General features: G+C 44.4%; 1 protein-coding gene across 6 annotated transcripts in view; it reads left to right on the top strand.

The window, feature by feature from the left end:
- Positions 1-14,609, top strand: part of klhdc3l (kelch domain containing 3-like) — a 105,502-nt gene that overhangs the window by 78,140 nt on the left and 12,753 nt on the right. The window contains exons 9-10 of one of the 6 annotated variants that reach the window (XM_089003461.1): positions 4,852-5,091; positions 7,178-9,126. The exons of 2 other annotated variants lie outside the window; for them this stretch is intronic. In XM_089003461.1, the coding sequence (XP_088859587.1) occupies positions 4,852-5,091; positions 7,178-7,424 (487 nt within the window). In that variant the 3' untranslated portion in view covers positions 7,425-9,126. 3 more of the 6 variants (XM_089003466.1, XM_089003462.1, XM_089003465.1) reach the window with 3 other exon arrangements.

The following is a 14,609-nucleotide window of genomic DNA, read 5'->3' as shown; positions in this document are numbered from 1 at the left end:
AACCTGGAATAGCCAAACCAAGTGAAAAAGGTGAAGATGCAGTGCGAAAGAGAAGCACAGTGCCCACAGACACTGCCCCCAGGCGCAAAGATTTCCAGATATCTGGACAAATCGGTGAGCTCGGACAAAAAGATAAACTCACATTTCCTAGTTTGGTCAGACAGATAGAAAGTGGGCTCAGTAAAGGCTACCAGGGGGATGAGATCATTGATGCAGTGGTTCGTGCCATAACACCAGGTCTGCAGTTGAGAAGCTACTTCGAAGGGAAAGAAAACCTCACCCTACCTTCTTTACGAAGGATTCTCCGATCTCACTATCAGGAGAGAGGAGCCACTGAATTGTACAAGCAGCTCTCATCGGAAGGGCAGACTAATAAAGAGTCCCCGCAGACCTTTCTACTCCGTGCAATGGATCTTGGTCAAATGATTCTTTTTGCATCTCAAGAGGCTGAATCAGGTTTGAAGTATGATCCTACATTGGTCCAGAGTTTATTCCTGCACACAGTCTGACAGGGTTACAGAGTGACAATGTAAAGAGTGACATGCAACCTTTCCTCCTGCTAACCACCACATCAGATGAAGTACTGTCAGAAAAATTAAACATAGCATGTGCAAATGAAAAGGAGCGACAGAAAAAAAGAAAAATGCTGCTGCGCGGGTGACAACGGTGAACACTGTCCAGTTAGATGACACACCAGCCCCGATTGGGAAGAAGACAGTCTTAAAGCAGAATACTGTTACTGTGCCGAATGAACTCCTTTCAGAGATCAAAGAGATGAGGTCAGAAATGATGCTTTTAAAGAAGCTACGGGCGGAACTGTCCCAGATCAAAGAGACTATTCAGAAACCAACAGTCACTTCTCAGCCCATCAGCGGAGGACCTGAACGCCTGCCTGACCACTACCCTGAACAGATCGTCTTCACTCCACCTTCACCATATCAGGTAGATCCACTAGCCAGGCACTACTCCACCCAGCACTCCCCATCAGCTCTTCAGCAGTACCACCCAGTACCAGGTCCCAGGCCGATGAGGGGGGCAGCACAGTTCCAGCAGTGGTTCGGCCCTCAGCAGTACTAAATGCCTCGTCGCCCTCAGCCCAGGTGTTATTCTTGTATTCAGACAGGTGAAGAATATTGTCAGCACTGTTTTAAATGTGGAAGTAGTGAACATTTCAGAGCAGGCTGCAAAGCACAGAATTCAGCCAGGAACCATGCTTTAAACTAGAAAGGGTTACCCCAGTGGGACATGGTGTGACCACAGAGACAGATAGGTCCCAGTGTTACAGTTGTGCTATGAAAATGGAATGTAAGCCCCACACATGTGGCCCCGTTCAGAAGAGACATAAGCAGTCATTTGTCGAGCGTACAGATGAGAAACAGTGTGGCAAATTACCTTCGGTCAGGGAGTTAGTGGGAAAGAAATGTCTTATTTGGTGCTTTTTGGTTAACAAAAGGGTTGAAGCACTCTGGGACTCGGGGTCCCAAGTGTGTGCTGTAGATGAGTTATGGAAACAAACGAACTTACCTGACGTTTCATTGAAAAATGTGAATTGGCTTATTGACCCTTATAATACTCTCAATATTGTGGCAGCGAATGGAACAGATATGCCTTATGTAGGATGGCTTGAGATACCATTTAAACTTGGTGCTAATGATCCAGGGCTATCTGTACCGGTTTTAGTACTAAAAGGTGACCAGCAACAGTGTCCTATCATAGGGTTTAATGTCATTGAGCGTCTTGTGTTAGATAGCCTCTCTAATGAGACACAAACAGGGGATACATAAAAGCTCTTGAAATCGGTTAGACTAGCTTTTCCCCACCTTAAGCGCAATAAAGCTGCCACTTTCATAAAAGCAGTTAGTGTGGGACAAACGCATGAGTACCGTGTAAAAACAACAAATGAGAGATTCACTATAGCTAGGCTTAGCTCACTTCTTATTCCATGCAAAGTACAGGCGAAGCCAGTGATAGGCAAACTACGGCCCGCGGGCCACATAGGGCCCGTTAGGCTTTTTAATCCGGCCCGCCGAACTTGTCCTAATTATAGTAAAAACAGTGTCTGAAACTCGTGACAAAAAGGTAGTGGACAAAAGGGCAGACAACTCTGAAAAGTTGCCGGCCCCGTTTTTCACAACTTGAAACACGATAAGACCATCGTCACAAAGTATTAAGTTTTTTATATTAATTAAGGCTGTACCTACCACAAATGTTACCTTGCTTAATTTACGGTAAATGTCCAAGGCAGATTGCGCTGCAGTAGTCAATTGTCACCATGGTGCACAATGCAATGTTTGCATTGCTTGCTACAAGCCACTAAGCGCCTTTCATAACTCTCACGTACACTTTACAGTCACGGTTTGATATAAATTTACGTTTATTTAGCGTCACACATGTTGTTAGCTTCTTTTGAATCTTTCTTCTGGGCTGAGGTACTGTGCATCTATTTTGGAAAATGATATGCAAATGCACAACCTTATAACGCTTGCGAAAGTCCGGAAGAAAGAAGCAGACTTCTGATTGGCTGCCGTGCCGAGTATGCAAATTTCAACTGCAGGTAGCCTATGTCTGTGTGCTTAGCGACGGTACACGTGTACTGTTTGCGCCTGAAGGCGAGGGCGTCCGTGGCGAGTTTGTAGAGCGCGCGGTCAGGACAATCCATCCATGATTTAGCGGAGTTTAAGGTATTATTGAGCTTGAATATTTCATTGTGGAATAATATGTTTTGAATGTTGAAAGTGATTCAATAAATGTTGATTTCTTAACTTTGCACCTTCGATTGAAACGTATTAAAAACAGACGCAATCTTGATAAATCACAGTGCATGTTATTTTAATCTATTTCCATTTCCTCCTCCCAGTATCTGCGAACTAGTCTGTAAATGCCATATCTTGCATATTCCTTGAGACAAATGTATTAATTAATCAGGTCTATGTTTGACATTTCAAAGACAGTTAATAAATTGGGTTGTAGTGTTCTTACTGTGCTATGAGGTTTGTACACACTACGTTTAAAGGACAACCGGCACCATTTTTTTGTTTCCTAATGACATCAGAAAAAACGTTTTATAGCATCTAAAATACCCAAAACACACAGGCTGATATTTTTAGTCAAATGAAAAACACCAATAAAAATGACTTCAAAATGAATCCAGAAATGGCCATTTTCAGAAGGTCCCACCCCCTTGTTCGTGACATCACGCCAAGAGGTCTTAGCTTGCTCGAGAATCAAAACAATGGCTTCAGATTCGGAGAAGATGCTTTCTTGTTACTCATCCAGTCATGAATATGATTCAAATAGTTCTGAAGAGGAAAGCATAAATGTTTGCAATTGATTCAAGGAGTCCTCCCATGTCAATTCGAGCCGTCAATGACAGCAATGTAGCACCCAGAAAATGCAGAAGATGGCGCCCAAGCTCCATTGGAAATGGGCTGATTTGTCTGCTGGGAATTTGTGTCAACTAGTATCAAATAGTAGTCTTGGTGCAACACACAACGATTCACCATCACATTATGTGTTTTCCTTCTAATTTTGCCATCAACACGGATCAGTTTTCAGACCAAACAAAGTACCGCAAAATGCATTGTGTGTCGCTTTCTCAGTCAGGGGCGGTCCAAACGTGACATCACATGGGGATCGTCATCAACTCGAAAACAAGACTTCATGAATATTCAGCGCGAGTCTTAAAACGTAAACTATAGCTATATGCTGTGGAATATTTGTAAAATACGCCCAGTCGAAGTCATTTGAAGTGATTTTATAAATTATGGACATAACTTGGTCGGAGGCGTCGGTTGTCCTTTAATTCTTTAGGTTTAGTATTTCCGGCCCAAACACGCCCTCCAAATGCTCCTGGCCCGGCCCCTCTGTCAAATTTTAGGACCCAATGCGGCCCGCGACTCAAAAAGTTTGCCCACCCCTGGGCTAAGCCCTTTAAGGAAGATGTTACATTAGTTTTTGAGCCAAGTGAAAACCCACAGTGGCCAGATGGCCCTGAGTTTTGTGACTCATTGGTCTCAGTAAAGGCAGGTTCTATCCCTAGGATAGTTGTTAGTGTCCAGAACCCTACTAAACATAACATTAGGTTGCCAGTAAAGACTATTATTGGTACAGTGCAGTCAGTAGGGTCTGTCTACCCAGCTAACATATTTAAAAGAGACTTTCCTTCAGCGGTTGTCAATGAGGTCCATGTCCAGGATACCACCATCCCTCTCAGTGAGCAGTGGGACCCCCCAATTGACCTTTCTCATCTGGACGAAGATAAAAGAAAGACCGTTCAGCAGATGTTGAGAGAGGAATCGGCATCATTTTCAAAATCGGACGACGACATAGGGTGTGTAGGTTAATGGACATTTTGTTAAAAGACACTGAGCCCATTTTAAAGACATATTTGTCTGTCCCAAAGCCACTGTACAGAGAGTTGAAAGACTATTTACAGGACTTGATAGTGCAGGGGTGGGTGGAAAAGTCCACTTCCTCCTATTCATCCCCTGTCGTCTGTGTCAGGAAAAAAGATGGTACACTGCGCTTATGTATTGAATACAGAGAGCTGAATCGGAAAACACACCCTGATCGGCACCCCATCCCACGGGTACAGGACGTGGTGGACAGCCTTGGGGGTAACACCATCTTCTCGCTTCTGGACCAAGGCAAAGCATACCACCAGGGGTTCATGTCCAAAGGGAGCCGACACCTGACCGCCTTCGTGACCCCTTGGGGCCTTTATAAATGGATTTGAATGCCTTTTGGACTCATGAATGCACCAGCAGCGTTCCAGCGGTGTATGAAACAATGTCTGGAGGGGTTACGGGACGAAATATGTGTCCCCTATCTTGATGAGATTCTTGTTTTCAGCGGGACATTTGACAACCACGTTGAGGACGTCAGGCGAGTGTTGCGACGTCTCAGAGAAAATGGAATAAAACTCAAATCCCGAAAGTGTGACCTCTTCAAGCCGGAAGTGAGGTACCTCGGCAGGATTGTCTCTGCTGAGGGGAGCAGAATGGACCCGGCAGATACAGCAGCAGTGCGTGCCCTGAAAAACAAGCAGCCAGGCACTGTCAGTGAGCTTCGAGCCATTTTGGGACTATTAAGGTATTATAGGCAATACATCAAAGATTTCTCTTGTATTGCTAGTCCTTTGTATGATTTGCTTAAAGCCCCTCTGAATGTTGAGACTCAGCAGCACCAAAGAAAAAAAAGGAAAGTGAAACATAACAGTGTGTCTTCCAACACACGTATTGAGTGGAGTGATGAGCAGCAGTCAGTGTTAGAGCAGCTAATAGACTGTTTAGTTCAACCACCAGTTTTAGGTTTTCCTGACTTCGCGCATCCTTTCATTTTGCATACAGATGCCTCCAACCGGGGTTTAGGTGCTGGGTTGTACCAAAGACAAAATGGCAAACTTCGCGTGATAGCCTATGGCTCTCGGACTTTAACTGCAGCTGAGAAGAATTATAATTTACACTCGGGCAAGTTGGAATTTTTGGCGCTTAAGTGGGCGATCACAGACAAGTTTCGTGATTATTTGTACTATGCACCATTCTTCACTGTGTTTAGTGACAATAATCCACTCACTTATGTACTGTCGACTGCTAAGTTAAATGCAACTGGGTGCAGGTGGGTCGCAGAACTTTCTGATTTTCATTTTATTGTTAAATATCGTCCTGGTAAGGAAAATGTTGATGCAGACAGTTTATCTCGGATGCCCCTTGATATGGTAACATATATGGAAGGATGTACAAAAGAAATGTCATATGATGCTGTGAGTGCTGCCGTAGAAGCGGTTGACCAACAGAACGAGTCTAGTGCAGCTTGGTCTATGGGAATCTCAGCTACGTGTGCCGAGATGTCACTAAACACACCGATAAACCCATTGACTGTTGGACAGATCAAGCTAGATCAAGAGACTGACCCCATTATAGGACATATTATTAGATACAAACTGGCAGAGACTGAACCGCTAGGTACTGAACTAAGAAAACATTGTCCTCAAGTTGTTTGTCTTGTGAGGGAATGGGAGAAGCTACACTTTAATGACAGAGGTGTTTTGTACAGAAAAACAGCAAACAGAACCCAACTACTGCTTCCTGAAAACACAAGGTGACAGTGTTAAAAAAGCTTCATGATGAAATGGGCCACCATGGTGTAGAAAGGACTCTTTCCCTTGTAAGGGATCATTTTTACTGGCCCTTGATGCAAAAAGAAATAGAGGACTATGTACTGAGAGTGTGTGTGTGTGTGTGTGTGTGTCTAAACCACAAAAAGCCCAACCGTGAGACCAGAGCCCCTCTCACTAATATTGTGACTACTCAGCCTTTTGAACTTGTCTCTGTTGACTTTTTGCATCTTGACAAATGTAAGGGTGGTTATGAATATGTGCTTGTCCTAGTAGACCATTTTACACGTTTTGCTCAAGTTTATGCTACAATGTCCAAATCTGGCAAAACAGCGGCAAACAAAATCTTTAATGACTATGCTTTAAAGTTTGGGTTCCTCCTTCGGATTCACCATGATCAGGGTGGTGAATTTGAAAATCAACTTTTTGCTCAACTGAAGGAATATTGTGGGGTTGCGGGTTCAAGGACAACCCCCTACCACCCACAGGGAAATGGACAGGTTGAACGATTTAATCGAACACTGATCCAGATGTTAAAGACACTGACAGAGAAACAAAAGAGTAACTGGAAAGACTCATGAAGCAAACTAGTTTATGCTTACAAATGTACCAAAAGTGAGGTGACAGGGTTTTCACCTTTTTACTTACTTTATGGACGTTCACCACGTTTACCAGTTGATATGTTGTTTAGTTTGAATCCAGACTCTAACCAGGGTGACACCAACCAGAAGAACTATCTGAAGAAGTGGAAACAGGGTATGGAGGAAGCATATGTGATCACGCAAGAAAATAACAACAAAGCTGCTGCCAGGAGTAAGAGACTATATGACAGTAAACTAAAGTATTCTACCCTGTTGCCCAGTGATCGTGTTCTAGTTCGAAACTTAACCCCACGCGGAGGTTCAGGCAAACTGAGAAACCACTGGGAGGATGTTATTCAGATAGTGGTTCGTCAAGTCAGCAAAGACATTCCAGTTTATGAGCTAAAACCTGAGAGGGGGAAGGGCAGATCTAGGATACTCCACCGCAATCTCTTGCTGCCATGTGATCATTTGCCATTAGAGACTTCACTACAGCCCAGTCCAAGAAAAAGTCCACTCTGCAACGACCGAAAAAGATGCCAGAGATGGATCCAGAAGAGGATGATGAGAAGGATGAGTATTATCCAGTGTTGCATCGCCAGAGCACCCGACCAGACTCACCAGAACTGCGGGACTTGAGCTTCGTGGAGACAACCCACCATGATGACAATCAACTGGGGAATGAACTCCGGGGACAGAGCCGGGAGCTGCGGAAGTTGAGGGCATGAAAAGGAGGGCAACATTGGTCCGGAAAATGATCCACCTGTGACGGTGTGTCCCCCTTTTCCCCAGCCACCCCCCAGTAATTCTGATATTGGGGGAAATCAACGGCCACGACGAGAACACAGGAGACCCAAGGTGTTCACGTATGATAGCCTTGGTTCGCCATCTTGTTACAATGTAGGGACAGTACCATGTTATGGTGAACAGACAATGCCTTGGATGCATGGTGCACACCCCTATTATGCCACGGAGAACTACAGAGATGGTTAATCAACACTTCTGTTTGATAGCACAGTGAGATGGAAACAAGAAGACCCCTGATGAGCCCTGATGAGTGTAATTAAAACGGAATATATGAAAAGAGTTCCAGTCTGTGAACTGTTCATTATTATAGTTCATATTTGGATGCAGTTCATAATACCGTGCGTAATTGTTTTGGGCATGTCGTCCAGCGCATTTATGTATTTACTAGTACATATGTTGGGGACAACTTCTATTTTGAGGGGGAGCATGTGACAGGTTGTAAAGTATCTTATTTCGTATTTTGGTTACATTCGCATAGTTATATTGGTTAACACATGATATACAGTAAAGTCTCGTTATATCGATATTCTCGGGAGTCGGAAAAAATATCGACATAACCGGACTATCGATATATCCGATCCTGCGGCATGTAAATTTTCTCCTTGCGTTTATAGAAATAGTATCGTAATAAGCAGTACTATCGATATAACCGATATCGATATCACGAGACTTTACTGTATATCGAAAATATTTATTTAAACAAGGAACGCCTGCTTCGCTTAGTGTTTCGTGTCGGACCGATTTAGATCGTTGGACAGGAAGTTGTTGTGCGCAGTTGTTGTGCACAAACAACCATTCGCACTCACACCTGGGGACAATTGAGTGTTCACTCGGCCTGCCATGCGTATTTTTGGAATGTCGGAGGAAACCACCAGGACGCGGAGAAAATCCACGCGGGCTCGGGTCAGCATGCAAACACCACACAGGGAGGCCAAAGCAAGATTTGAACTCACGACCTATGCATTGTGAAGTTGGCACACTACCACTCGGCAACCGGGCCACCTGTACTGTTCATCATAGCAAACTAAAAGTGTTGAAATAAACATCTATCACTTCAAGTTGTCACAGTCAAGAGGGCACATCAACTATACCTCGTAAATGGGGTGTTCTTGACTTTAGATTGCAGAAGAACTTTGCTATGGCTAAGTTGCTCATGCTTTCATGCGTACTAACATTAGCTGTGGCTGCACTCGCGTGCTTTGCATTGATGTGGGAGGCTAAATTTGAGCATCTTCGGGGTACGCAAATTCCTTACAAATTGGGCACAACACTCTACATTTACCAATTGCTACTTTTACTAAGCCTGCCCAACTCCAATGAGAGCCTATATGGTTTGGCTAAAAAAGACAGCCTAATGATAATCTGCTTCATGCTGAGACTGACAGTTGTTTCCTCACCCTCAACAACTTGAACACAGAAACCCATCACATCAAAAGGGCTATGAGAAAAAGGCAACCCATTGACAGAAACAATAAAGGCAGAGCTTTAAAAAATAAAAATAAGTTAATGTGATTAAAAAAATTAGCGCACTAATATGTCTGTAATTTAACTCATTCACTGCTAGACACTGGTTTATATATGTGGACGATACTTTTGTTATAATTAAAACAAGAAATTCAATCCTTCACAGATCACCTCAACTCGGTAGACATCAACATTTTGTCATAATCCTTCATTAAACCGGTTTGGTGGGGTGAGAAGGGTGCAATCAGGCCAGTCGTCAGTCAGAACGACAGGAACTATCAGTGGAGCAGCTGCAGGGAGTAGTCCTCTGCTCCCCCCAACCTGAGAGCAGGGACCAATCATAGCAGAGTCCGGCACCGCTATGTCTGGACAGTAGGGATATATATATATATATATATATATATATATATATATATATATATATATATATATATATATATATATATATATATATATATATATGGCCTAAACTACCAGTAAGACTTTAGTTTGCTGACGAAGTTTCTTGGATAAGAAGTGAGACGTCCGACACCTTCAAAGAAGTACCGATGACGGCTAAAGAAACCTTTTCATCGATGGACCACTCCTGTACGACTGAGAGCATACACAGACGTGTCCAATCCAATGTAAGAGTTTTTGTCATTGTTACTTGAATTCTAGGACCCACAGAATATTGAGTTTTTGGACTACATAAACATTCAATGCAGCGTAAGAAACCTTAGATGCTCTTCTTTCATCAGAAAAAAATAGTTAATTCCTAAATTATATCGGTCTGGAGTTATATGAGCTTACAATGAGAGACGATGGCTGTCCAAAATAGAATGCAAACATGCATATTTATTTATATAACGCTTTAATAACGGCTGAAGCTGGAACAAAGTGCTGACATGGAAAAAAGGCACATGCTGCCCCTTGTGGAAGGGAAAAACATTGCTAGAGACCATGGCCAGCGCTTTATCGGCACCCAAACAAGAAAAATCAAAACCCGAACAAATTTGGGAGTGACACTCTGTTGGATTCTAATTCTTGTATCTCTTCTGGTTCGGAGTTCAGCGGAGTTTTATGATGAAATAGCAGCGGGGACTACAGATGGTGAACAGAAAATACTACTTTATTCTCGTAAACAATAGAAGAACATCTCTAGTCGGAGCGGGAAGCCAAGAGCGCGAAGCCCGCCCCTTTCACCTAGTTTTAATCACACAGCAGCGATGAAATTGTCCTATCAGCAAAGGGAGGGGGTTGGGAGAACATTAGACTGGAAATGGATACTTATTGCATCCTAATTTATCCAACAAGTTATCTAATAAGCTACATACATCCATATAGACTAAACTAAACATGAAATAACAGGATGTTGACGGATGTGTATAAAAACACTCTATCATTCCCCCCTGTTGCACATTTAAACATCAGTACATACATTTCCAAAACAGTTTTCATGTATGAACGTCATAACTAACGGCACAGGGAACCATTCTATACCATGGACAAGGCGAAAAACCTCTGTCATAACTTTACTGCTGTGATATGCAACCTCTCCATTTGCGAAAGTCTTAAAGGTAAATCCAATTCAATCAAATATTGACGAGGAAAATTCCTTCATGGCCCTCCGTTTTGGCGGGAGCAACCACACTCTGGCCATAGTTTACAATTCCAAGTTACAACACAGGGTCCCCTTCATGCATTTGTTGATACAAAACCTTTGCGTAGTTCACCTGAGAATTAGTTATCATAATCATTAACGTTGCTCTTAAGCATGGAATAATACAACCAATGACTAAGAAAATAAGTACAATCACGATCATGATAGGCACAAACAGTCTAAGCAAAGTCGTATACAAAGGGCCTCCGAAAAGTATGTCAAAACTCCACGGGTGATCAAGCCGCCGATCTTTGGCCCCCTGATCTTTGGATCCCTGATAACAGACAAAGCATTAGTCATGTTTATGGAATTCGCTTCTTCGGGTATGTACGTACAATAAGTGTCAGCCACCATAGCACAGACGCCCCCTTGTGGGGATGTCAAAAGTTCTAAAACCATTCTATTTTGCAGCACCATTTGTCTAATTGCTGCAATTTCGGTGTTCTGCATATCATCCACTTTCAAGCTGGCATTTACAAACACTTGAAATCTGTAATCAATTGTTTCAATTCGTAGCATGTTTGTAGCCACTCCAATTTGTGGAAAAAGAGCTAACATTACCTTACTACCCGTGCTATGGTGTTTGAATTGTTCTGGAACATCAGTTCTCGAGATCGAATCATGGGGCTTAAACGATACTCTTCTTTTCACATGATGGTGCACTGGACGATGAAAGTATTGTCAGTTACCGTAACAGGTGCGCACAAACCGTAGGCTCGCGGAGGAATAAAAGAATATACTTTTCAACCGCATAACCACCAAAGATGTGAAGATACGGGAAAAACGGTGACATTAGTGTTTAACGGTAGCACATATAAACATCTATACTCATCTATAAAACCCAAATTTTGACCTGTACTGTACATTGCAATGCATACTGGTAGTCGCAAAACGCTCTCGGTCACAACCTGATTTTCAGTTTCCAAAATGGTATCTAAACTTGGAACAATCTCTCCTCTTGAAGCATTGCGAAAAACCGGAAAATGTTGATCAGGTCTATGCAAAGATATTAACATATAAGCCGCTCGAGGCATTTTATCTCCAAATACCTTTGAATGCTAGCGTTGTTGTGTCACAGAATGAGGCATATAAGAGCATACGAAACAATTACTTTTACTATTTTGTTTAGCAATTAGTGTAGCATAACGATACCACGTGTTTGAAAACAACGGATTCCAGTCATGTTTTTCTCCTGCAAACGGTTGATATAATGTGTCCATGACACCTGAATTTTGGGCCTTTTTGTCAGGTGTTTCCATCCAGGCTGTCAGTCTGATATGTGGTTTATGCTTGAAAGGCGATGTCGCGACTGGTGATGTCACAGATGACATGATGCATATAGTTACGGGAAAACCACTGTGATTTTCATGAAAATCAGGACAGAGTCTCAAGTCCATGCCTCCTACAGCATCATGAGTTATGATAGCAAGTTGGATATCTGTCATCGTGCCAGTTCCAGTTCCTAACCAGTTCCCTCGAGCTATCTTGACGACAGTTCGTTTTGCTTCTTGGGCACAGCTATCTCGAATCCATTCTGTGTTGGGCTTGAAATGGACCACAACGGAATCCCATCCAGTGGTCCAAGCCTTCCCCAACTTGATACGAGCGTACCAAGAAACTGGAGGATAATTGCTTCCAGTTTGTTGTACTTCGTTCACGAGAATGCTAAGGGGAAATGACACTATTCCTGCAGCCTCTAGTGGAAAGCAGGCTACAGGATGTGCCATGTTTGTACACTTATCTGACGTCGTTTGATATAATAGTGGAATTTCACAGGCTGATAGAATGGGGGGTTCTACGTGTGTCATCTGGATTGCCCCCACGAATCCGTACAGCAAGATGATGTGGACCAAACCCATAGCTATTGAGTGGTTTGGCTCCATCTCTCTTCCACCTGCTCAGAATCTGGTTGGTGAACGATCTTGCAATGGCTTTGATGCACCCAGATGGCTCTTTCGGCGATCTTGATGGCAGTTGGCGTTGTGATCAGCACGGTGAATGGCTCCTCACACTTTGGTGCAGACCAGGTTTCCTCTTGATTGCCTTGATCAGCACCTTTCTTCCAAGATGGCGCCCCCCTGTGTGGCTGCCTCCACAGCAGCTCCTTCCCTTTCATGTCTACTTTTTCATTTTTTACTTTTCTGTTTTTGATTTGTCTAATTTCGTTCCCTAAACCTACGGAGAGGAGATGGGCATCTTCTCTTTTGCTCATCGCCGTTATTTTTTACTTTTTCACCGCTCCTGTTAACGGGGAATCCACTCGCATGCGGAATCCCATTGTTTACAGTTGAGACCAGCTACTAGCATGGAGGGCTAATAGCGGACTAGCGGCCGCCGCACCAGACATCCCCGATGAACTGAAGAGGAGGAAACGACGATGTCGGGCCGGGAAAGATTGCCGCAAAAGAACGAGGAAATACCGACACGTTCTCCCGTCCGTCATCATGGGGAATGTGAGATCCGCCCCGAATAAAATGGACGAGCTGGCGGCGCTAACGCGGCACCAGAGGGAGTACCAGGAAGCCAGCTTGCTACTCGTCATGGAGACATGGCTATCGGCAATCACTCCGGATGCCCACGCAGAGTTGGAGGGCTTCCAACTCGTACGCGTGGACAGAAATGAAGGCAGCGGTAAGCAGAAAGGAGGGGGGATTGCCGTATTTGTGAATGACAAATGGTGCAACCCTGGGCACATCACGGTGACGGAAAAACTCTGCACTCGCGACATCGAGCTGCTAGCCGTTAGCCTCCGGCCACATTACCTGCCACGGGAATTCTCACACGTCATAGCCGTGACGACGTACATTCCCCCTACGGCAAATGGCGGCGCTGCCTCCGATGCCCTCATGACTGTTGTAAACAAGCTGCAAACCCAGTCCCCCAACGCCTTGTTCATCATCTCGGGGGACTTCAATCACGTTTCCCTGAAGTCCTCCCTCCCAACTTTCACACAGTATGTAACTTGTGCCACCAGAGACAATAACATATTGGACCTATTTTTTTCAAACGCCAAGGATGCATACAATCCCCCCCCCCTCCCCCCTCTCGGAAGAGCAGACCACAATATGGTTTATCTCCAATCTGTGTACAAACCCCTTGTCCAGAGGCAACCAGCTGTGACCCGCACGATCAGAAGATGGTCCACAGAAGCTGAAGAAGCTCTGCGGGACTGTTTTGACTCAACCAGGTGGGAGCTCTTTACTGAGATTCATGGGGAGGACATTGACTCACTCACCAACACCATCACAGACTACATTAACATTTGTGAACAAAACACCGTACCCTCCAGGACTGTGCGGTGTTTTGCCAACAACAAACCATGGATTAATCCCGACATAAAGTCCTCCCTAAGGAGAAGAAAAGGGCTTTTGTGTCGGGCAACAGAGAGTAACTGAAGGCCGTGCAGATCCAACTGAGGAGGAAGATCAGAGAGGGGAAAAAGGCCTACAGGATGAAAATGGAGGAGCAGCTGCTAGCCAGCAATGTCGCTGGTGTCTGGAAGTGCCTGAAAAACATCTCAGGCCACAGTGACATAGAACGAAAAAGACAAGGACTGGGCAGATGAACTCAACCGTTTTTTCAATCGGTTTGACAAGACGCCAGCCGCCCGTGGCCCACCGTCAACTTCACCTGTAGCTGCTCCTGCACCAACTCTCATTGTGGCCTTACCCTGTGACTGTCTGTCACAACTGCGCAGGTGAGGAACCAACTGAGGAGGATGCAGGTGAGGAAGGCAGCAGGTCCGGATGATATCAGTTCCCGACTCCTCAAGACCTGCTCCGACCAGCTGTGTGTCATTGTCCATCACCTGTTCAACCTGAGCCTGAAGCTGGGCAGAGTTCCACAGCTGTGGAGAACGTCATGCCTGGTCCCAGTGCCCAAGATTTCCAACCCAAAAGAGCTCAACAGCTACAGACCGGTGGCGCTGACGTCTCACCTGATGAAGACGCTGGAGAGACTCGTCCTCGCCCACCTGCGACCGCTGGCAAGCTCATCGCTG

The sequence above is a fragment of the Hippocampus bargibanti genome, linkage group LG08, assembly GCF_051943395.1.
Source record: "Hippocampus bargibanti isolate YZ-2025 linkage group LG08, ASM5194339v1, whole genome shotgun sequence".
Classification (NCBI taxonomy): domain Eukaryota; kingdom Metazoa; phylum Chordata; class Actinopteri; order Syngnathiformes; family Syngnathidae; genus Hippocampus; species Hippocampus bargibanti.
Note: the sequence above shows the minus strand (reverse complement) of the source record. Positions and strands in the feature narration are given on the sequence as shown.